The sequence below is a fragment of the Oncorhynchus mykiss genome, chromosome 4 (assembly GCF_057628025.1).
Source record: "Oncorhynchus mykiss isolate SJ-2025 chromosome 4, ASM5762802v1, whole genome shotgun sequence".
Taxonomy (NCBI): Eukaryota; Metazoa; Chordata; class Actinopteri; order Salmoniformes; family Salmonidae; genus Oncorhynchus; species Oncorhynchus mykiss.
This window is the reverse complement of record NC_143025.1, coordinates 14,284,049-14,309,941: the sequence shown is the minus strand read 5'-3', so window position 1 is coordinate 14,309,941 and position 25,893 is coordinate 14,284,049. Positions and strand designations below refer to the sequence as shown.

Genomic DNA, 25,893 nt, shown 5'->3' with positions numbered 1-25,893 from the left:
CCACTGAATCTGGATGAGTCTGGGTGTTCTCAACCGCACTGAATCTGGATGGGTCTGGGTGTTCTCAACCCCACTGAAGCTGGATGAGTCTGGATGTTCTCAACCCCACTGAATCTGGATGAGTATGGGTGTTCTCAACCGCACTGAATCTGGATGAGTGTGGGTGTTCTCAACCCCACTGAAGCTGGATGAGTCTGGGTGTTCTCAACCGCACTGAATCTGGATGAGTGTGGGTGTTCTCAACCCCACTGAAGCTGGATGAGTCTGGGTGTTCTCAACCGCACTGAATCTGGGTGTTCTCAACCCCACTGAATCTGGATGGGTCTGGGTGTTCTCAACCCCACTGAATCTGGATGGGTCTGGGTGTTCTCAACCGCACTGAATCTGGATGAGTCTGGGTGTTCTCAACTCCACTGAATCTAGATGAGTCTGGGTGTTCTCAACCCCACTGAATCTGGGTGTTCTCAACTCCACTGAATCTGGGTGTTCTCAACTCCACAGAATCTGGATGAGTCTGGGTGTTCTCAACTCCACTGAATCTGGATGAGTCTGGGTGTTCTCAACCCCACTGAATCTGGGTGTTCTCAACTCCACTGAATCTGGGTGTTCTCAACTCCACAGAATCTGGATGGGTCTGGATGTTCTCAACCGCACTGAATCTGGATGAGTCTGGGTGTTCTCAACCCCACTATTTCCTACTCTCTAAGAGAAAAAGGTGCATTCTACAACCTAAAACAGTTCCATGTCAAACCCTTTCCATAGAGGGTGGAACCCAAAATAGTTCTACCTGGAACCAGAAAGAGTTCTAACTGGAACCAGAAAGGGTTCAGAAGAACCCTTTTTGGAACCCTTTTTCTTGAGGCTCAGCCCTTAAAGGTGAAAGGTATGAGTAACATCTGTTATTGTGACATCATGGTGACATTCACTCAACTGATCAGAGGGTCGACATAACCTTTCATCAGCCAACTGTTCGTTGAATGGTAAAAAATTATTTACTGGGGTGACGTATTCAGGTACAGGATACATACTATAACCAGTTGGACACCAAGACATTGCGAGAGATGCTCATTTTCCTTATACCTAGACACTGTATCTGGAGCCCAATTCCATCATGGTGAAACCATAGACATAATCATAACACATGCCATATGTTCACACAAACATGGAAATTCAGTTCAAATAACATCTTCAATGCACAAGTACATTTTCCAACCAGAAAAAGAGAGAGTTGTCGAGTGAAAAAGTGAGCTAGGGGCTCCAATGTCAAGAGACAGGCTTTCATCCAAGGTGGTTGTAAAGTGAATCTAGAGGCTGGAGCAAGTATCTCAACACCAAGCCAAAAGAACCATCCCACCCCTCCGAATGTGAGAATGTGGTTTTCTCTGAAATGTTCATAACCACCACCCACCCCCAGACTCTCGCTTGTTGGGAAGACGCTTGTCTCCAAACTGACTGCACGCAAGGGATGTCTGTTGGCTGGGGCACTGGGAAATGGGGGTGTATACGATGGAGGACGGTGGGGTGGGGTGTGGTCCCATGGTCCCTAGCGGGCGTAGCATGAAAGGAGAATTTGATACAAAACTAACATTCACGTGAACAATTAGAAAACAGGGTGTGTGTGTGTTCACATCAAATCTCCAATTTCTAATAGACCTCCACCATCTGTTCTGTGTTAGATGCAGGTTCATCATGTAGAAGTGTTGAGTAGTAGAGAGAAAGGAAAGTTGTACTCTGAGTTGGCTTTGAGTTGAGTCAGACTTGACAGTCAGGATCATGTTCAGCTCAATTGAGCTCCAGCTCTGACGTAATGCAAGACGGGTGGCACCAGTAATTACACTCCTTTGGATACTCAAAAACAACCCCCACGAATATTTGGAATATCATTCAAACAGGATAGATATACAGATTCATTATCTGTGTTTTTAGCACCAGAGTGGATGCGTTTGACAAGAGAGCGTGTCAAGACAGTTTACTCAGTGCAAGACTGGCAAGTTAGTTATTTTACCAACTGAACTGAGAAGTTAGCTATTTGGATTATTTGCTAACTGTTTTTATTCGAAACAACGAGATGGCAGAGGCATGGAGACTGTTGAATATGGCAGAGGCTTGGAGACTGTTGAATATGGCAGAGGCTTGGAGAATGTTGAATATGACAGAGGCTTGGAGACTGTTGAATATGGCAGAGGCTTGGAGACTGTTGAATATGGCAGAGGCATGGAGACTGTTGAATATGACAGAGGCATGGAGACTGTTGAATATGGCAGAGGCATGGACACTGTTGAATATGGCAGAGGCTTGGAGACTGTTGAATATGGCAGAGGCATGGAGACTGTTGAATATGGCAGAGGCATGGAGACTGTTGAATATGGCAGAGGCATGGAGACTGTTGAATATGACAGAGGCTTGGAGACTGTTGAATATGACAGAGGCTTGGAGACTGTTGAATATGACAGAGGCTTGGAGACTGTTGAATATGGCAGAGGCATGGAGACTGTGGAATATGGCAGGCTTGGAGAATGTTGAATATGACAGAGGCTTGGAGACTGTTGAATATGGCAGAGGCATGGAGACTGTTGAATATGGCAGAGGCTTGGAGACTGTTGAATATGGCAGAGGCATGGAGACTGTTGAATATGGCAGAGGCTTGGAGACTGTGGAATATGGCAGAGGCTTGGAGACTGTTGAATATGGCAGAGGCATGGAGAATGTTGAATATGGCAGAGGCATGGAGACTGTTGAATATGACAGAGGCATGGAGACTGTTGAATATGGCAGAGGCATGGACACTGTTGAATATGGCAGAGGCTTGGAGACTGTTGAATATGGCAGAGGCATGGAGACTGTTGAATATGGCAGAGGCATGGAGACTGTTGAATATGGCAGAGGCATGGAGACTGTTGAATATGACAGAGGCTTGGAGACTGTTGAATATGACAGAGGCTTGGAGACTGTTGAATATGACAGAGGCTTGGAGACTGTTGAATATGGCAGAGGCATGGAGACTGTGGAATATGGCAGGCTTGGAGAATGTTGAATATGACAGAGGCTTGGAGACTGTTGAATATGGCAGAGGCATGGAGACTGTTGAATATGGCAGAGGCTTGGAGACTGTTGAATATGGCAGAGGCATGGAGACTGTTGAATATGGCAGAGGCTTGGAGACTGTTGAATATGGCAGAGGCATGGAGACTGTTGAATATGACAGAGGCATGGAGACTGTTGAATATGGCAGAGGCATGGACACTGTTGAATATGGCAGAGGCTTGGAGACTGTTGAATATGGCAGAGGCATGGAGACTGTTGAATATGGCAGAGGCATGGAGACTGTTGAATATGGCAGAGGCATGGAGACTGTTGAATATGACAGAGGCTTGGAGACTGTTGAATATGACAGAGGCTTGGAGACTGTTGAATATGACAGAGGCTTGGAGACTGTTGAATATGGCAGAGGCATGGAGACTGTGGAATATGGCAGGCTTGGAGAATGTTGAATATGACAGAGGCTTGGAGACTGTTGAATATGGCAGAGGCATGGAGACTGTTGAATATGGCAGAGGCTTGGAGACTGTTGAATATGGCAGAGGCATGGAGAGTGTTGAATATGGCAGAGGCTTGGAGACTGTTGAATATGGCAGAGGCATGGAGACTGTGGAATATGGCAGAGGCTTGGAGACTGTTGAATATGGCAGAGGCATGGAGAATGTTGAATATGGCAGAGGCATGGAGACTGTTGAATATGACAGAGGCATGGAGACTGTTGAATATGGCAGAGGCATGGACACTGTTGAATATGGCAGAGGCTTGGAGACTGTTGAATATGGCAGAGGCATGGAGACTGTTGAATATGGCAGAGGCACGGAGACTGTTGAATATGGCAGAGGCATGGAGACTGTTGAATATGACAGAGGCTTGGAGACTGTTGAATATGACAGAGGCTTGGAGACTGTTGAATATGACAGAGGCTTGGAGACTGTTGAATATGGCAGAGGCATGGAGACTGTGGAATATGGCAGGCTTGGAGAATGTTGAATATGACAGAGGCTTGGAGACTGTTGAATATGGCAGAGGCATGGAGACTGTTGAATATGGCAGAGGCTTGGAGACTGTTGAATATGGCAGAGGCATGGAGACTGTTGAATATGGCAGAGGCTTGGAGACTGTTGAATATGGCAGAGGCATGGAGACTGTGGAATATGGCAGAGGCTTGGAGACTGTTGAATATGGCAGAGGCATGGAGAATGTTGAATATGGCAGAGGCATGGAGACTGTTGAATATGACAGAGGCATGGAGACTGTTGAATATGGCAGAGGCATGGACACTGTTGAATATGGCAGAGGCTTGGAGACTGTTGAATATGGCAGAGGCATGGAGACTGTTGAATATGGCAGAGGCATGGAGACTGTTGAATATGGCAGAGGCATGGAGACTGTTGAATATGACAGAGGCTTGGAGACTGTTGAATATGACAGAGGCTTGGAGACTGTTGAATATGACAGAGGCTTGGAGACTGTTGAATATGGCAGAGGCATGGAGACTGTGGAATATGGCAGGCTTGGAGAATGTTGAATATGACAGAGGCTTGGAGACTGTTGAATATGGCAGAGGCATGGAGACTGTTGAATATGGCAGAGGCTTGGAGACTGTTGAATATGGCAGAGGCATGGAGACTGTTGAATATGGCAGAGGCTTGGAGACTGTTGAATATGGCAGAGGCATGGAGACTGTGGAATATGGCAGAGGCTTGGAGACTGTTGAATATGGCAGAGGCATGGAGAATGTTGAATATGGCAGAGGCATGGAGACTGTTGAATATGACAGAGGCATGGAGACTGTTGAATATGGCAGAGGCATGGACACTGTTGAATATGGCAGAGGCTTGGAGACTGTTGAATATGGCAGAGGCATGGAGACTGTTGAATATGGCAGAGGCATGGAGACTGTTGAATATGGCAGAGGCATGGAGACTGTTGAATATGACAGAGGCTTGGAGACTGTTGAATATGACAGAGGCTTGGAGACTGTTGAATATGACAGAGGCTTGGAGACTGTTGAATATGGCAGAGGCATGGAGACTGTGGAATATGGCAGGCTTGGAGAATGTTGAATATGACAGAGGCTTGGAGACTGTTGAATATGGCAGAGGCATGGAGACTGTTGAATATGGCAGAGGCTTGGAGACTGTTGAATATGGCAGAGGCATGGAGACTGTTGAATATGGCAGAGGCTTGGAGACTGTTGAATATGGCAGAGGCATGGAGACTGTGGAATATGGCAGAGGCTTGGAGACTGTTGAATATGGCAGAGGCATGGAGACTGTTGAATATGGCAGAGGCATGGAGACTGTTGAATATTACAGAGGCTTGGAGACTGTTGAATATGGCAGAGGCTTGGATACTGTTGAATATGGCAGAGGCTTGGAGACTGTAGAATATGGCATAGGATCAATAATAAGAATAAAAGCACCTCCTCCCAGCTGCTCAGGATAGGAAACATTGTCACCACCGATAAATCTACGATAATCGATTACTTCAATAATAATAAGCATTTTTCTACGGCTGGCCATGCTTTCCACCTGGCACCTGGCACCTGGCTAATCCACCCCCCCCCCCACTTCTCCTTCACCCAAATCCAGACAGCTGATGTTCTGAAAGGGCTCCAGATTTTGCAGCTGGACTAGACAATCTGGATCCTCTCTTTCTAAAAGTATCCGCCGAAATTGTTGCAACCCCTATTACTAGCCTATTCAACCTCTCTTTCGTATCGTCTGAGATCCCCAAAGATTGGAAAGCTGCTGCGGTCATCCAACTCTTCAAAGGGGGAGACACTCTAGACCCAAACTGTTATAGACCTATATCCATCCTGCCCTGCCCTTCTAAAATCTTCGAAAGCCAAGTTAACAAACAGATCACCGAGCATTTTGAATCCCACCATACCTTCTCCACTATGCAATCTGGTTTCCAAGCTGGTCATTGGTGCATGAAAAGAGTATAAAAGACAGTACTGTGCAGCCGTCTTCCTTGACCTGGCCAAGGCTTTCGACTCTGTCAATCACCGCATTCTTATCGGCAGACTCAATAGCCTTGGCTTCTCAAATGACTGCCTTGCCTGGTTCACCAACTACTTCTCGGATAGAGTTCAGTGTGTCAAATCGGAGGGCCTGTTGTCCGGACCCCTGGCAGTCTCTATTAGGGGTGCCATAGGGCTCAATTCTTGGGCCAACAATTGTCTCTGTACATATCAATGATGTCGCTCTTGCTGCTGGTGATTCTATGATCCACCTCTACGCAGACAACACCATTCTGTATACTTCTGGCCCTTCTTTGGACACTGTGCTAACAAACCTCCAAACAAGCTTTAATGCCATACAACACTTGTTCCGAGGTCCCCAACTGCTTTTAAATGCAAGTAAACTAAGTGCATACTCTTCAGCCGATTGCTGCCCGCACCCTGCCGCCCGACTAGCATCACCACTCTGGACGGTTCTGACTTATGAATATGTGGACAACTACAAATACCTAGGTGTCTGGTTAGACTGTAAACTCTCCTTCCAGACTCACATTAAGCATCTCCAATCCAAAATTAAATCTAGAATTGGCTTCCTAATTCGCAACAAAGCCTCCTTCACTCATGCTGCCAAACATACCCTCGTAAAACTGACTATCCTACCGATCATTGACTTCGGCGATGCCATTTACAAAATAGCCTCCAACACTCTACTCAGCAAACTGGATGTAGTCTATCTCAGTGCCATCCATTTTGTCACCAAAGCCCCATATACTACCCACCACTGCGACCTATATGCTCTCATTGGCTGGCCCTTGCTACATATTCATCGCCAAACCCACTGACTCCAGGTCATCTATAAGTCTTTGCTAGGTAAAGCCCTGCCTTACCTCATCTCACTGGTAACCATAGCAACACCCACCCGTAGCCCGCACCAAAGCAGTTATATTTCACTGGTCATCCCCAAAGCCAACACTTCTTTTGGCCGCCTTTCCTTACAGTTCTGTGCTGCCAATGACTGGAACACATTGCAAAAATCACTGAAGTTGGAGTCTTATATCCCTGTCTCTAACTTTAAGCATCAACTGTCAGAGCAGATCACTGCACCTGTACACAGCCAATCTGTAAATAGCACACCCAACTACCTCATCCCCATATTGTTATTTATTCTCTTGGTCTTTTGTACCCCAGTATCTCTACTTGCACATCATCATCTGCACATCTATCACTCCAGTGTTGATACTACATTGTAATTATTTCACCTCTATGGCCTATTTATTGCCTTACCTCCCTACTCTTCTACATTTGCACACACTGTACATATCTTTTTCTATTGTGTTATTGACTGTACGTTTGTTTATGCGTAACTCTGTGTTGTATCACAATTGCATCACAATACCAGGAAGCCATTGCGAGTGTACCCATGAGTTTATCATTCAAATTGCCAGGGTTAGATAGGTTCCAAGCCCGTTCTATTCATTCTTTTTCTAGGAGTTTTGCATATAATAGCTCTTAACTACAGGACTGGACACAAACAAGCTGAACAACGCTGTGCCTATAATGTTGGGTTTCCTTCGCTCTTGAGAAACACTCATTACTGCAACCATCTATTTACAGCCAACGAGCTAGTCACAGCTAATGCTATCTTCCATTGGCTGTCTGAATGCTCTGGCAGCTACAACCTGTTATATATCCTTATTGGAAGTCAACATTATGTCATAGCCTCTCATTGGTTGCCTTAACTTACAAAGGATCACAACTTACAATCGTTTTCTTTGTCTGTGAACATAGCGGAACATTTGTTTCCTGGAAATATTCAAAATATGATATCCCTGTAAACATTCAAAATGTAATGGAGGCCTCCCGGGTGGCACAGTGTTTAAGGGTGCTGTACTGCAGCGCCAGCTGTGCCTCCAGAGACTCTGGGTTCGCACCCAGGCTCTGTTGTAACCGGCCGTGACCCGGAGGTCCGCGGGGCGACGCACAATTGGCCTAGTGTCGTTAGGGAGGGGTTGGCCGGTATTGTGCCCCTCCAGCGACTCCTGTGGCGGGCCGGGCGCAGTGCATGCTAACCAAGGGTGCACAGTGTTTCCTCTGACACATTGGTGCGGCTGGCTTCCGGGTTGGATGCGTGCTGTGTTAAGAAGCAATGCGGCTTGGTTGGGAGGACGCATGACTTTCAACCTTCGTCTCTCCCGAGCCCGTATGGGAGTTGTAGCAATGAGACAACAATTGGATACCACAAAAAAAATTAAAAACAACAACAACAAAAACAACAAAAACAACAAAAAAAACAAAACAAAAAAACGGAATGGAAACTGAAGATTAAGTAGTATGACGTAGGGGGATGAATAATATCTACAAGCAATGATTAAATATATCTTACTTCAATGAGGTTTTGTTTTACAAGGCCAATAACTTTATTCGCTTCAGATATAAGCATTTTGATTAGTAAAATGGTCTATTGTTATTGAGTCATGCTGTCAGGCCAAATGAGGTCTGTTAAAATAACTCACCAGCATATTTTGAACAGACACCCAGGCCAAATAATTAATGTGTAGATTGACATACAGTTTGAATGTTTTGGGCGGGGTCTGCCTTTTTCTCATAGTAAATGAGTGTGGTTAGCCATTGGACTCTCATGTTAAAGCCAAGTTAAATGAGTGTGTGGGTATGCAATAGCATTGAATCAAATCAATGACACACTAAAAGTAGCATGTATAACTTGCAAAGCACATTGCCGTAGACTAGATGGTATAAAGGCTGGAAAGTTCTGCTACATTAACGCACACTTGGTCACATGAGAGCCAGGAGACGGGAGACCCTCAGCCACGCACACATGCACACGCGCACATTTGGCCACACACACGCACACACACACACGAGCATAAAACGTGCCAGAGATGATCAGACTTACACATTCAGATCAGTTTTAATGTAATTTATTTAAGGCTATACCCTCCCTCCATCATTCTCTCCTCCCTCCTCCTCCACCCCCCTCTCCTTCCCTACTCTAATCACTCTGTTGTGGTGCTAGTTCGAGCTCAGTGGTGGTTTCTCCTCCCTCACAGGAAACTCTCTCTCTCTTTAACTCTCTTTCTTTCTCTCTCTCTCCCTTCCTTTACACTATATAAGTGTGGTGTTTGGATTGTGTGTCAGACAGAGTCAAGGAATACTGGAGTGTAGGACAGATGAAGAGGGGCACAATTCCTGTGCCCCACCCCCTGCCCCCACCCCCCTCTCCCCAGGATTGGCTGATGTGATGGTCACCGTACAGGATCTACAGGTGAGAGATCTCTCTGATTCGTCAGATTCTGACATTGCTCTCACACAAACCACGTAATATATAAGGAACAAAATAGCTTTTACTAAACAGCTTTCAAACTAATGGCACAACAGCAGTGTGAATAGGAGTTTTTTTTTTTTAAGTTATGTTTTTGTGCCTGTCAACGGGCTGTGTCTGACCAATAGCTCTTATCTATAGGACTGGACACAAACAAGCTGAACAATGCTGGAGACAATTTGTGCCTATAATGTTGGGTTTCCTTCGCTCTTGAGAAACACTCATTACCCAGTAATAGGTCTTTTTTAAAGTTATGTTTTTGTGTCAGTCAAGGGGCTGTGTCTGACCTGGAATGTTCACCCGTAGGCTGCGGGCAAGCAGTCCAAATTTCGGATATATTTTTTCACTATTTGTTCTTTTGACCAATCAGATCAGTATTTGAAAAATAAAAGATATTATGTGATTGGTCAATTACTGAAAAAAAGATCAGAATTGGACTGGCTGTCTAAACACAGCCTTACAATAGTGCACAGTACAAGTCAGTCACTGTGCCTTAGACAGCGCTGGTTTCTACCCCATCTTTTCATGTTTGCCATCTTTGTTCATGTTCACACTTAATGACGAACATAAAAGAGACATTTCAAAGTTTAGCGGTGGGAGCGAGGCTGGCAAGACAAGCGGAATTAAATTACATTACAACCCCTATAAAACATCCATTTTGTTTAGGGTTGCCTATTTTTTTAATCATCTCTTCACATAATTAAAACCGAACAGTAAGAATGCCTCCTATAGAGATGAGAATAAGAGGCCTTTGGGGGGAGAATTAGATACCTGAATACCGGAGGGGATTTTGGCTCATGGATAAAGCGCTTCTCTGGCTCTGGGATAATAGTGATGAGGGATGAGTTATGCCCCCACACAAGCAGAGAGATGAGCCAGACACACTGCAGGACTGACAGATTGTGTTGACAATGTTTGGGCTGCTTCCTGAAGGTTCACCGCAGGGTAAAGGTTCTGGCACAACCTGAGGTGTTGCATTACACTGTATGTCTTTCTCTCCGCCACACTCTCTCTTCCTCTACCCTCTCTTTCTATTTGCTTTCATTTTCTTTCTTTCTTTCTCTCTCTCTCAATGTATTTATAAAATCCCTTTTTACATCAGCAGATGTCACTTTTACAGAAACACAGCCTAAAACCCCAAACAGCAAGCAATGCAAATGTAGAAGCACATGGCTAGGAAAACCTCTCTATAAAGGCAGGAACCTAGGAAGAAACCTAGAGAGGAACAAGGCTCTGAGTGGTGACCAGTCCTCTTCTGCCTGTGCCCAGTGGAGATTATAAGAGTACATGGCCATTAAGGCCAGATCGATGACCAGCAGGGTCAAATAACAGTGGTTATAGAGGGTGCAGATCAGTACCTCAGGTGTAAATGTCAGTTGACTTTTCATAGTCGAGCATTAAGAGGTTGAGACAGCAGGTGCGGCAGAGAGAGAGGGAGAGGGAGGGTCGAAACAGCTGGTCCGGGATAAGTTAGCGCGTCTGGTGAACAGGTACGGGTTCCATAGTCGAGGCAGAACAGCAGAAACTGGATCAGCAGCATGACCAGGTGGACTGGGGACAGGGACAGCCAGAAGTCATCAGGCCAGGTAGTCCTGAGCAATGGTCCTAGGGCTCAGGTCCTCCGAGAGTGGAGAGAGAGAGAGAGAGAGTGATGGGAGAATAAGAGGGGGCATACTTACGATCACAATGGACACCAGATAAACAGGAGAATTACACGAGATAGCACAGAGTGACCCTAGCCCCTCAGTTGTTTTAGCCATCCAGCAAGGAAGGATCCACCTCAAACCAAAACAAAACAGTACTGTAGATTAGCTCAGCATTTCTTAATCCTCCTCTCCCAGTACTCCTGGCAATGTCAGGTGCTGTTAAAACATATTTCGAAATGTACTGTTTTAAAGGCCCATGGCAGTCAACAAAAATCATTTTCATGTGTTTTACACATATTTCCACACTATAATGTTTGAATAATACTCTAAAATTGTGAAAATTATGTTAATTCCCTTTTAGTGTAAGAGCTGTTTGAAAAGACCACCTGAAATTTCTGCCTGTTTTGGGGGGATGGAGTTTTGGCCTGCCTGAGCGTTACAAACCTCTACCAATAACAGCTACTTTTCAGTTTTCTACTCCCCTCTCAGATCACTCCCAGAGAGTCCTAGCAAAATTCTTGCTTGGGAAATTGCTCTTTGCTAAGTAAAGAGTCAAAGTAAGGTACTTAATTGCTATCCAAAAATTATTTGATAGTGAGATAAAAACATCTGCATGTTACCTTTAAGGGATACGTAGGGATTTTGACAATTAGGCCCTTTATGTTCTTCCCCAGAGTTAGATGAACTTGTGGATACCATTTGTATGTCTCTGTGTCCAGTATGAAGCATGCTAACACATACCCATAGACTTCCAGACAATGCGCTAATGCTAGTTAGCATTGGCTTGCAAAAACTACCTCTAACTTCCTTCATACTGCACAGAGACATAATAATGGTATCCACAAGTTCTGACTGTTCTGACTGATTTTACCAAAATCGAACTATCCCTTTAAATGAACAGTGAAATGGAATAATATTTTCTCACTGTGTCTCCTACAAATCACTTTAAGTTCACATTTGAGTTTACAGTCAGAGTTCTTGGTCCAACAGAAGTTCCAACATCTTTAAACTCTAAGTGGGGTATGCAGGGATACATTGTAGATGAGTTGTCATTGGCTAGAACAGATACTTAAAAACAGTTCAGTTTTAGAAGTTGTTGATGTTGGTCAGTAGGCTTCCATGTAAACCACAGTCATCAACAAAATCTTATCTTAATTGCTACCAGATAGGTCTGCGGGTTCCGTGCAGGAAGATAAATCATTCAATTTGACAGTCGGCCAAACTTACACGCTTCTTCCAATATACAACTGTGGTTGTTTGCCTCCTCTTGGAAAAGGCCATTTTATTATGTTATTATACCATATGTACACAAGAACATCTGCAAAAGGCATTGAATCCTAGCCGTTCAAAACGGGTTGCACTTAGTCAATGTTAGCGTTATTTTTTTTTTTTTGGGGGGGGGGGGGGTAGATCAGCTTTAATCTTGCAGTTAGATTGTGACTTCTATCAATGTAATTGTCTGCATCATTTCCAATCCCCCATATATATTATTTTAAATATATATATATTTTAAATATATTTTCCTTCTATATTATTTTCCCCTTATCTACCATCCCTCCCCTAATTGAAGTAAACTAATGGACAACAACACTTAGGCTTCTACTTCCAGCTCATACATACTACAGTTGAAGTCGGAAGTTTACACACACTTAGGTTGGAGTCATTAAAACTCGTTTTTCAACCACTCCACAAAATTCTTGTTAATAAACTATAGTTTTGGCAAGTCGGTTAGGACATCTACTTTGTGCATGACACAAGTCATTTTTCCAATAATTGTTCACAGACAGATTATTTCACGCATAATTCACTGTATCACAATTCCAGTAGGTCAGAAGTTTACATACACTAAGTTGACTGTGCCTGTAAACAGCTTGGAAAATTCCAGAAAATTACGTTACAAGCTTCTGATAGGCTAATTGACATCATTTGAGTCCATTGGAGGTGTACCTGTGACTGAATTTCAAGGCCTACCTTCAAACTCAGTGCCTCTTTACTTGACATCATGGGAAAATCAAAAGAAATCAGCCAAGACCTCAGAAAAAAATGGTAGACCTCCACAAGACTGGTTCATCCTTGGGATAAATTTCCAAATGCCTGAAGGTACCACGTTCATCTGTACAAACAATAGTACGCAAGTATAAACACCATGGGACTACGCAGCCGTCACACCGCTCAGGAAGGAGATGCGTTCTGTCTCCCAGAGATGAACATACTTTGGTGTGAAAAGTGCAAATCAATCCCTGAACAACAACAAAGGACCTTGTGAAGATGCTGGAGGAAACAGGTATAAAAGTATCTATATCCACAGTAAAATGAGTCCTATATCAACATAACCTGAATGGCCGCTCAGCAAGGAAGAAGTCACTGCTTCAAAACTGCCATAAAAAAAGCCAGACTACGGTTTGCAACTGCACATGGGGACAAGATCGTACTTTTTGGAGAAATGTCCTCTGGTCTGATGAAACAAAAATATAATTGTTTGGCCATAATGATCCTCGTTATGTTTGGAGGAATAATAGGGAGGCTTGCAAGCCAAAGAATAACATCCCATCCGTGAAGCACGGGGGTGGCAGCATCATGTTGTGGGGGTGCTTTGCTGCAGAAGGGACTAGTGCACTTCACAAAATAGATGGCATCATGAGGCAGGAAAATTATGTGGATATATTGAAGCAACATCTCAAGACGTCAGTCAGGAAGTTAAAGCTTGGTCACAAATGGGTCTCCGAATGGACAATGACCCCAAGCATACTTCCAAAGCTGTGGCAAAATGGCTTAAGGACAACAAAGTCAAGGTATTGGAGTGGCCATCACAAGGCCCTGACCTCAATCCTATAGACAATTTGAGGGCAGAATTGAAAAATCATGTGCTTGCAAGGAGGCCTACAATCCTGACTCAGTTACACCAGCTCTGTCAGGAGGAATGGGCCAAAATTCACCGAACTTCTTGTGGGAAGTTTGTGGAAGGCTACCCGAAACGTTTGACCCAAGTTAAACAATTTGATGGCAATGCTACCAAATACGAATTGACTGTATGTAAACTGCCGACTCACTGGAAATGTGATGAAAGAAATAAAAGCTGAAATAAGTTATTCTCTCTACTCTTATTCTGACATTTCACTTTCTTTAAATCAAGTGGTGATCCTAACTGACCTAAGACAGGGGTTTGTTTACTAGGATTACATCTCAGGAATTGTGAAAAACGGAGTATAAATGTAGTTGGCTAAGGTGTATGTAAACATCCAACTTCAACTGTATATTCATTTTATGCACAGTATATTTAACTTTAGTTATATTTTGTTTGTCCTCTCCCATCTGTGTCTGAAGACCATCCAGTTTGGATTTCCAGCTGCCATATATTTTCCCACTGTGCTGTGATGTTTCACAAAGGTTCTGAACCTTTCTATTCGCATATTTTCTACAGATCGTAAATTAAAATTGTCATTTTTTTCACAAGCATTGTTGTGAAACACTATATGAAACACTATATGATAAAATGACCCCTCATCTATAATCCCTAATGTCCTCTCTCTTCCTTTCTCCTTCTCTCTCACTCACTCTGCCTCTCTTTCTCTCTCTCTCTCTCTCTTCCTCATCCACTCTTTCTCTCTCCATCATTCCTCTATATTGTTCACTCTCTTTCACACCATTTCACTCTCTGTCCTTCTTCTGTCTGTATCATTCACTATCTTACTCACTCTCTCTCTTCCCTTTTCTCTCTTCAGGATGTTTGACAGCCCTTCCCATTGACCCAAGCTCCAGGATGCTCATGGTGCCCGTTGGAAGTGGCCAACCTCACCACGCCGTGCCTGTGGCCTGCGCCCTCACCTGTTCCTGGCTCCTGCTATTCTTTCATGCCGCCTTCAGCCAGAAGCCTGCCAAACTGCCCCTGGTGGGCCGCAAGCCCTTCATCGCTGCCTGGAACGCACCGCTGGACCTCTGCACTGTCAAGTACAATGTCCACACCAACCTGGAGCACCTCTTCCACATTAGTGGCAGTCCGCGGGCCGTCCACACTGGCCAGAACGTTACCATCTTCTATGCCAACCGGCTGGGCCTCTACCCTTTCTACACGGACCACAGCATCCCTATCAATGGAGGCCTGCCCCAAAACTGCAACATGAATGACCATCTCCTCAAGGCCTACAGGGATATCAACCATTTTATCCCCTCGGAGGACTTTGCCGGTCTGGCGGTCATTGACTGGGAGTACTGGCGCCCACAGTGGAACCGCAACTGGCACAAGAAAGACATTTACCGGCGGAAGTCCCGGGAGCTGATCACACAGGCCTATGTTAATGTGACTTCATCACAAATCGAAGAGCTGGCGAGCAAACGCTTTGAGAAGAGTGCCCGTGCGTTCATGCAGAAGACTGTCCAGCTAGGGACGTTCCTTCGCCCCAACGGACTCTGGGGCTTCTACCTCTATCCGGACTGCCACAACTACAACCTGTATGAGCACAACTACACAGGCTCCTGCCCTCTGCTGGAGAGCCTGCGTAATGACGAACTGCTCTGGTTGTGGAACAGCAGCACAGCACTGTTTCCCTCAGTGGCTATCAGGAAGAGCCAAACAGACAGTGTCAGCAATCTCCATTTCTCCCAGTTTAGGGTGCTGGAATCTCTGAGGATAGCTGGGCTCACCTCACACAGCTATGATCTGCCCACATTTGTGTACACACGCCTGGGCTACAGAGACGAGGCAATGGCCTTCCTCACCACGGTAAGACTACCACACTTAGTAACCCAAAGGTCTAAAATCAAATGCTTTTCATCCTACATTATCCCAATGGGACTGGTAATTCACTGATCATTAGTTGATACTACAAAGCTTTGTAATGCTTTACAGACAGGATCAGTTTAGACATAATTTGTTTGACTGGGAATTATTTCTTTTTGGCATTCTTTAACCTACACTAATTTGTTTCCCCCTCAGCAGTCAACCCTATTTAGAGTACTGCATCATCAGTTGTGTGCAGGCAATTCTGCTTTTCCTGAGGAGACATTAGCACCATCTTGTGGCTGCTTAAAAAAGTTGAAAATGTGGTGGAATTATCCTGTCTGTGTGTCTGTCTGTATGTGTATTGCAGAAAGACTTGATCCACACCATTGGGGAGAGTGCTGCTCTTGGTGCTGCTGGTTTTGTGATCTGGGGAGACCTCAACCTCACCTCATCCAGAGTGAGTCTGATTCTCCATCTTTACTGTTATCTTATATGATTTGCATTATAGTTAGACCATCCAAGTGTTAGACAAGCTAGAATAGAGAAGAGCCAAAAAGGCTGGCGTCAGGGCAATGAACAGCTCTGACAAAGACAAATCATGAATTAAAGCTATGAAAATAATGTGCTTGCTATTTCATTCTGTTCATTCTGTTCATTCTTAATTTTGCTGTCAACACCTCCAAGGCCTGTGTACATCTGTCATTCAAAATGAGGCTTTGAGAAGAAATGTAATGTATTCCTAAATGTATTCCAAACATTCTTCCCACTAAGCATTTACCAATGGCGATGTCTTTTGTATATCTTTTTTTGGTGCAGTCTGTACTGGCCTTGTTTTCAGCGTACAAGGATGCAGATTTTTGGTCTCAACTTTATTTTAGCCAAACATAGACGTCTATGGTTCAGATTTTGTCCGGACTGGACCAGCCTTGATTTCTCCGTCCACAGATGTCTGTTCTGGACGTGCCTATATTTGGCCCAAACAGACGTTTATAATTGTTTCAGATTTGGTCCGGTCCAGATCACCCTGGAATTGGCCCAAACATAGACGTCTATAATTGGTTCAGATTTAATCCGGTCCGGTTTGGACCGCACCGTACTGCACAGTACATTGATGAAAAGCAGAGTACAATACATTACAGTACAGTAGAGCACATTAAGGAACAGTAAAGTATAGAAAAGTAAAGTATAGTGTACTGTTTTGCACCCCACTGTACTCTACGGAATTAAACTATACTGTACTGTAATGAATTATACAAGGGTGGGACTAATCCAGAATGCTGATTGGTTAAAACCGCCTTCCAGCCAGTGTCTATTTCAAAAGTTACCACTGGCTGAATCTATGATGTTGAAATGCCTATTTCCTCTGTTCCATCTTCACTAGAAAACAGTTTAAACAAATGCAAATGCAGCTACTTTGCTGTTATTCTGGCTGCACTTTTTGACATGACTGTAAATTAACCGTAGTTGGCTAGCTAGCAGGCAAGGGAAAAGAACGTTGCCAGTCAGTATGGCAATGGAACATTTAGAATGAACGACTGGATCGTGTCTATAGATACAGAACAAAAAGAATGAACGACTGGATCGTGTCTATAGATACAGAACAAAAAGAATGAACGACTGGATCGTGTCCATAGATACAGAACAAAAAGAATGAACGACTGGATCGTGTCTATAGATACAGAACAAAAAGAATGAACGACTGGATCGTGTCTATAGATACAGAACAAAAATAATGAACGACTGGATCGTGTCCATAGATACAGAAGAAAAGGAATGAACGACTGGATCGTGTCCATAGATACAGAACAAAAAGAATGAACAACTGGATCGTGTCCATAGATACAGAACAAAAAGAATGAACAACTGGATCGTGTCCATAGATACAGAAGAAAAAGAATGAACGACTGGATCGTGTCCATAGATACAGAACAAAAAGACAGAACGACTGGGTCGTGTCTATATATACAGAACAAAAAGAATGAACGACTGGATCGTGTCTATAGATACAGAACAAAAAGAATGAACGACTGGATCGTGTCTATAGATACAGAACAAAAAGAATGAACAACTGGATCGTGTCCATAGATACAGAAGAAAAAGAATGAACAACTGGATCGTGTCCATAGATACAGAACAAAAAGAATGAACGACTGGATCGTGTCTATAGATACAGAACAAAAAGAATGAACGACTGGATCGTGTCCATAGATACAGAAGAAAAGGAATGAACGACTGGGTCGTGTCCATAGATACAGAACAAAAAGACAGAACGACTGGGTCGTGTCCATAGATACAGAACAAAAAGACAGAACGACTGGGTCGTGTCCATAGATACAGAACAAAAAGACAGAACGACTGGGTCGTGTCTATAGATACAGAACAAAAAGAATGAACGACTGGATCGTGTCTATAGATACAGAACAAAAAGAATGAACGACTGGATCGTGTCTATAGATACAGAAGAAAAGGAATGAACGACTGGATCGTGTCTATAGATACAGAAGAAAAGGAATGAACGACTGGATCGTGTCTATAGATACAGAAGAAAAGGAATGAACGACTGGGTCGTGTCCATAGATACAGAACAAAAAGACAGAACGACTGGGTCGTGTCTATAGATACAGAACAAAAAGAATGAACGACTGGATCGTGTCTATAGATACAGAACAAAAAGAATGAACGACTGGATCGTGTCTATAGATACAGAACAAAAATAATGAACGACTGGATCGTGTCTATAGATACAGAACAAAAAGAATGAACGACTGGATCGTGTCCATAGATACAGAACAAAAAGAATGAACGACTGGATCGTGTCCATAGATACAGAAGAAAAGGAATGAACGACTGGATCGTGTCTATAGATACAGAACAAAAATAATGAACGACTGGGTCGTGTCCATAGATACAGAACAAAAAGACAGAACGACTGGGTCGTGTCCATAGATACAGAACAAAAAGACTGAATGACTGGATCGTGTCCATAGATACAGAACAAAAAGACAGAACGACTGGGTCGTGTCCATAGATACAGAACAAAAAGACAGAACGACTGGGTCGTGTCCATAGATACAGAACAAAAAGACAGAACGACTGGGTCGTGTCCATAGATACAGAACAAAAAGAATGAACGACTGGGTCGTGTCCATAGATACAGAACAAAAAGAATGAACGACTGGGTCGTGTCCATAGATACAGAACAAAAAGACAGAACGACTGGGTCGTGTCCATAGATACAGAACAAAAAGAATGAACGACTGGGTCGTGTCCATAGATACAGAACAAAAAGAATGAACGACTGGGTCGTGTCCATAGATACAGAACAAAAAGACAGAACGACTGGGTCGTGTCCATAGATACAGAACAAAAAGAATGAACGACTGGGTCGTGTCCATAGATACAGAACAAAAAGAATGAACGACTGGATCGTGTCTATAGATACAGAACAAAAAGAATGAACGACTGGGTCGTGTCCATAGATACAGAACAAAAAGAATGAACGACTGGGTCGTGTCCATAGATACAGAACAAAAAGACAGAACGACTGGGTCGTGTCTATAGATACAGAACAAAAAGAATGAACGACTGGATCGTGTCTATAGATACAGAACAAAAAGAATGAACGACTGGATCGTGTCTATAGATACAGAAGAAAAGAATGAACGACTGGATCGTGTCTATAGATACAGAACAAAAAGACTGAACGACTGGATCGTGTCTATAGATACAGAACAAAAAGACTGAACGACTGGATCGTGTCTATAGATACAGAACAAAAAGAATGAACGACTGGATCGTGTCTATAGATACAGAACAAAAAGACTGAACGACTGGATCGTGTCTATAGATACAGAACAAAAAGACTGAACGACTGGATCGTGTCTATAGATACAGAACAAAAAGAATGAACGACTGGATCGTGTCTATAGATACAGAACAAAAAGACTGAACGACTGGATCGTGTCTATAGATACAGAACAAAAATAATGAACGACTGGATCGTGTCTATAGATACAGAACAAAAAGAATGAACGACTGGATCGTGTCCATAGATACAGAAGAAAAGGAATGAACGACTGGATCGTGTCTATAGATACAGAAGAAAAGGAATGAACGACTGGATCGTGTCTATAGATACAGAACAAAAAGAATGAACGACTGGATCGTGTCCATAGATACAGAAGAAAAGGAATGAACGACTGGATCGTGTCTATAGATACAGAACAAAAATAATGAACGACTGGGTCGTGTCCATAGATACAGAACAAAAAGACAGAACGACTGGGTCGTGTCCATAGATACAGAACAAAAAGACTGAATGACTGGATCGTGTCCATAGATACAGAACAAAAAGAATGAACGACTGGATCGTGTCTATAGATACAGAACAAAAAGAATGAACGACTGGGTCGTGTCCATAGATACAGAACAAAAAGAATGAACGACTGGGTCGTGTCCATAGATACAGAACAAAAAGACAGAACGACTGGGTCGTGTCTATAGATACAGAACAAAAAGAATGAACGACTGGATCGTGTCTATAGATACAGAACAAAAAGAATGAACGACTGGATCGTGTCTATAGATACAGAAGAAAAGGAATGAACGACTGGATCGTGTCTATAGATACAGAAGAAAAGGAATGAACGACTGGATCGTGTCTATAGATACAGAAGAAAAGGAATGAACGACTGGGTCGTGTCCATAGATACAGAACAAAAAGACAGAACGACTGGGTCGTGTCTATAGATACAGAACAAAAAGAATGAACGACTGGATCGTGTCTATAGATACAGAACAAAAAGAATGAACGACTGGATCGTGTCTATAGATACAGAACAAAAATAATGAACGACTGGGTCGTGTCCATAGATACAGAACAAAAAGACAGAACGACTGGGTCGTGTCCATAGATACAGAACAAAAAGACTGAATGACTGGATCGTGTCCATAGATACAGAACAAAAAGACAGAACGACTGGGTCGTGTCCATAGATACAGAACAAAAAGACAGAACGACTGGGTCGTGTCCATAGATACAGAACAAAAAGACAGAACGACTGGGTCGTGTCCATAGATACAGAACAAAAAGAATGAACGACTGGGTCGTGTCCATAGATACAGAACAAAAAGAATGAATGACTGGGTCGTGTCCATAGATACAGAACAAAAAGACAGAACGACTGGGTCGTGTCCATAGATACAGAACAAAAAGAATGAACGACTGGGTCGTGTCCATAGATACAGAACAAAAAGAATGAACGACTGGGTCGTGTCCATAGATACAGAACAAAAAGACAGAACGACTGGGTCGTGTCCATAGATACAGAACAAAAAGAATGAACGACTGGGTCGTGTCCATAGATACAGAACAAAAAGAATGAACGACTGGATCGTGTCTATAGATACAGAACAAAAAGAATGAACGACTGGGTCGTGTCCATAGATACAGAACAAAAAGACAGAACGACTGGGTCGTGTCCATAGATACAGAACAAAAAGAATGAACGACTGGGTCGTGTCTATAGATACAGAACAAAAAGACTAAACGACTTGGTCGTGTCCATAGATACAGAACAAAAAGAATGAACGACTGGGTCGTGTCCATAGATACAGAACAAAAAGACTAAACGACTTGGTCGTGTCCATAGATACAGAACAAAAAGAATGAACGACTGGGTCGTGTCCATAGATACAGAACAAAAAGAACGAACGACTGGGTCGTGTCTATAGATGCAGAACAAAAATAACGAACGACTGGATCGCACATCTAGCAACCCTAGATGTGTGTCAGGACTATATCTTGTGGAACACAGACAACAACACAGAGTTACATATGGAATAAACAATAAACAAGCCAATAACACAATAAACAAGTCAATGACACAGTAGAAAAAAGAAAGTCTAAATACAGTCTATATACTAACCCTAATAAATTATTATTGTGATATAATGCCTCTTAAAATAGGAAAGATAAGCAAAATGAAGATTGCAACATTAAATGTATTACATTATTGTAAATGTAAAAACAAACACTTGCAAACGCATGCTGGGTATTATTCTAATGAGCTCCACCCCCAAACAAGTACAAATGTGGTCTGTCCAACCGAATCATAGACGTCTAGGCTATATTTCACAAGTTTGAACATCACAGTACTGCACAGTTTATATTTACATTACATTTTAGCAGACACTCTTATACAGAGCGGATTACAGGAGCAATTTGTGTTTTGTGCCTTCCTCATCAACAGATCGCCATTGATAATGTATGTGCAGTTGAAATTTGGCCACAGAATTAATGACCAAAAAATACTTATTTCAATATCTGTAAATTATCTCTTTTCAATGTCTGGAAAATACATATTTTTGACGTCTTTGTATTTTCTCCTTTCATTCAGCACCTCAAATGCACTTGATTGCAACGTCCAGAAAACAAGTATTTTCAGCATCCGGAAAAGAAGTATTTTCACCTTTCATTCAGCAGATAAAATACACCGTCAACGTCTGGAAATGAAGTCTAAAATATGTATTTTCAACTTCATTTTGCTTACTGGGTTCTCTTGAAGCTTGAGTTGAAGCTTCAAGCATTTTATAAATCTGGGTGTAAGACGTACCAATGCTATAAGGAGGACAATAGTTGGTTGAAAATAGCTGAAAACCAACAGAGAATAGTTATGACAGTATGGGGCAACGCGCTAAAGTATATAAGGGATTATCGTGGATTGCACAATGTCCTTATTTGTTTGACTGTCTCTTCGTTTTCTCTCTCTCTCTCTCTCTCTCTCTCTCTCTCTCTCTCTCTCTCTCTCTATCTCTCTCTATCTCTCTATCTCTCTATCTCTCTATCTCTCTATCTCTCTCTCTCTCTCTCTCTCTCTCTCTCTCTCTCTCTCTCTATCTCTCTCTCTATCTCTCTCTCTCTCTATCTCTCTATCTCTCTCTCTCTATCTCTCTCTCTCTCTCTCTCTCTCTCTCTCTCTCTCTCTCTCTCTCTCTCTCTCTCTCTCTCTCTCTCTCTTGTCTCCAGCACAACTGCACAAAGGTGAAGTCCTTCCTGAACCAGCGCCTGGGTCAGTACATCACCAATGTGACACGGGCTGCAGAGGTCTGCAGTGACTTCCTGTGCCAGAGCAACGGCCGCTGTGTCCGCAGGAACCTCCACGCCCCGTACTACCTCCACCTGAGCGGAGACAGCTACCACATCCAGCCCTCAGGGGACGGGGACTTTGTGGTCACTGGCTGGCACTCGCAGCACGAGCTCCAACTACTGGCCGAGAGGTTCCGCTGTCACTGCTATGAGGGACACACCGGGGAGAAGTGTGACAGCCTGAACAAGGTGGTGGAAGAAGAGGAGGAAGAGGAGGGGGGAGAGGGGGAGGAGGAGCAGAGGGAAAGTGCGGCTTCACGAACTGGGAACACCCTTGGCTTGGTAGTGTTGCTCCTCCTATTGAACTTATATCCTTAGTGGGGACTGTTGTATGATGATAGCACTTTAAGTGCCGTGTGTTATTTGCGGTAGGGGAGACAGAGCTTGAAGTCACTTCCATGGGACACTGCTTTCATGCAACGCTGTGTCATTTTTCAACTGCGGTCCTTCACTATAATGGGTAACACTTTACTTGAAGGGTACCACCTTGTCAGCTCAGGGATTGAAACTAACAACCTTTCAGTTACTGGCCCAATGCTCTAACTGCTAGGCTACCTGCCACCCTAAATGCTTATCCTGTCATCAAACCTACATTATGGTTTCATTAAGCCTTACTAAATATTAGGATCAATATAAACTGTGGGCTGTTTTTTGCTCCAGTCTCCCCTAATACTGTGCAGTTTCATCTAGCAATAAGCTTGGTATTTCCAAGTTTTTTTTTTTTTTTAATCGTACGCTATCATTGAATGCGAATTAATTTGAACGGATTATCTAATTTGACTACTGGAGGAACAATAAAGTTTTAAAAAGTTCCTTGGCACAGCGCAATTTGAAAAAGCCTTTAACAAATTGGTATATCTCCATGGAAAAGTTTCCGAAGCACATCACGTTCGGGCCTTCCCATGGCCTTCCACAGGCAGCACTGTTTAGTAGGCAACAGAGCATTGTGTGACAGAGGCGCTATGGAGGGTGCCAGCTGTTTCCTTCCCACACCTTTTTGCAAACATTGGTGTTCAAGTTGTATTTAAACTGGACATCTCATAGATTCACAGGTGTATGCTCAAAAGAAGCCAAAGCCTTTACTTATCACTCTGACATTAAAGCTCAGGTAGGCAGGGGTTAACACTGAGCAGCAATGGAAGAGACAAGGTATGTAATGTCAACACCTTTTGCCTGTCCTCCTTAGTTAGTAGTTTACTGTAGGAGAGTCACAAGGTATTGTCTTGCAACACCAAAGTGAGTGTTTTCTACCCAGGTTACTCTTGAAATGTGTGAAACTGTAAAATAATTTTGATGTACAATTGTTATGCTAAACTAGACTGTAAAACCATTCTGTATATGGACTATATGTTATTTTAATGTAAATAACAGAAATGTTTCAAATCTTGTATCCATGTTGTTCCATCCATGCACGATGGCACTGAACAAATGTTCTCCAGATGTTCTTTCTGTGAAGCACCAAGGGCTAGAGTCATAATTGACTTGGCATCAATATAAGGCATGTCAGCATTTTGATGGCCGCCAACATTTCTTTTTGGATTGCTTTACTCACTTTGTGTTCATGTTTTATGTGTATGAACAAGTGGCTCATATAAGTAGTTCATACAATTTTTTTCATTATGTCTACTGACTGTGGTTTCACTGTAGACAAATCCATCTCAATGTGGATGATTTCATCATCTCAGCCATCTCAGCAATAGTAGCCCTGTTGTGCTTTTGCCTAGACTGCACTTAAGATTCCAAGATTGTAAACCAAATACACAAGGATTATATGCAACATATGACACGTGTTGCTTGAATGTAGATGAACTGCAAAAAAATAAAAAATCAATCATTTTGGATACATCAATTTGTTTCTACATTCTGCTTCAAAGCTAAGAAACTTAATTAAATGGCATTGTATGGAGGCTGATATCAAGAAATAAACATGGATGACTATTTTCCGATTGACAACGTATCAATGAAGATTCTCCATTGAGAATGGTTTTTAATCGGCCCTTTAGTAGCCCTTTAACAGTCCCTTAAAGTGGCCCTGAAAGTGACCCTGAAAGTGGCCCTGAAAGTGACCCTTAAAGTTTGGATTCTATTGCATGTGTATTTGGACACATTCCTTCTCTTACACGCAATGTGTTAGGCTGATAACTGCAGACACACACTGATATCCTCGGCACACTCCAGAGGTCAGGTGCCTTGAAGGGCATCTGTGTTTTCCAGAGTGCAGAAACGAGATAGGAGACCAGATATCAGTAAAAGCAGCAGTTTCACAGAAATGTACAGGACCAGCTGTATTGGCTGATAGACACTACCGTTCAAAAGTTTGGGGTTAATTAGAAATGTCCTTGTTTTTGAAAGAAAATCACATTTTTCTGTCCATTAAAATAACATCAAATTGATCAGAAATACAGTGTAGACATTGTTAATGTTGTAAATGACTATTGTAGCTGGAAACAGCTGATTTTTAATGGAATATCTACATAGGCGTACAGAGGCCCATTATCAGCAACCATCACTCCTGTGTTCCAATGGCACGTTGTGTTAGCTAATCCAAGTTAGTCATTTTAAAAGGCTAATTGATCATGAGAAAACCCTTTTGCAATTATGTTAGCACAACTGAAAAATGTTGTTCTGATTAAAGAAGCAACACAACTGGCCTTCTTTAGAGAGGGTGAGTATCTGGAGCATCAGCATTTTTGGGTTTGATTACAGGCTCAAAATAGCCAGAAACAAATAATTTTCTTCTGAAACTCGTCAGTCTATTCTTGTTCTGAGAAATAAGGGCTACTCCATGCGAGAAATTGCGCTGTCTACTACTCCCTTCACAGAACAGCGCAAACTGGCCTTAACCAGAATAGAAAGAGGAATGGGAGGCCGCGGTGCACAACTGAGTAAGAGGACAAGTACATTATAGTGTCTAGCTTGAGAAACAGACGTCTCACAAGTCCTCAACTGGCAGCTTCGTTAAATAGTACCCGTAAAACACCAGTCTCAACGTCAACAGTGAAGAGGCGACTCCAGAATGCTGGCCTTCTAGGC

The 25,893-nt window shown here is 43.0% G+C and overlaps 1 protein-coding gene across 2 annotated transcripts in view; it reads left to right on the top strand.

Moving 5' to 3' along the window:
• hyal4 (hyaluronidase 4) overlaps positions 1-24,709 on the top strand; it is a 37,703-nt gene extending 12,994 nt beyond the window's left edge. Inside the window, exons 2-5 of one of the 2 annotated variants that reach the window (XM_090231183.1) lie at positions 9,164-9,290; positions 14,716-15,713; positions 16,081-16,170; positions 22,741-24,709. In XM_090231183.1, coding sequence (XP_090087309.1) covers positions 14,754-15,713; positions 16,081-16,170; positions 22,741-23,178 — 1,488 coding nt within the window. In that variant the 5' untranslated portion in view covers positions 9,164-9,290; positions 14,716-14,753 and the 3' untranslated portion in view covers positions 23,179-24,709. Of the gene's footprint in view, positions 1-9,161; positions 9,291-14,715; positions 15,714-16,080; positions 16,171-22,111 lie in introns of those variants that run through there. The other variant, XM_090231184.1, reaches the window with a different exon arrangement.
• Positions 24,710-25,893: the final 1,184 nt, after the last annotated feature.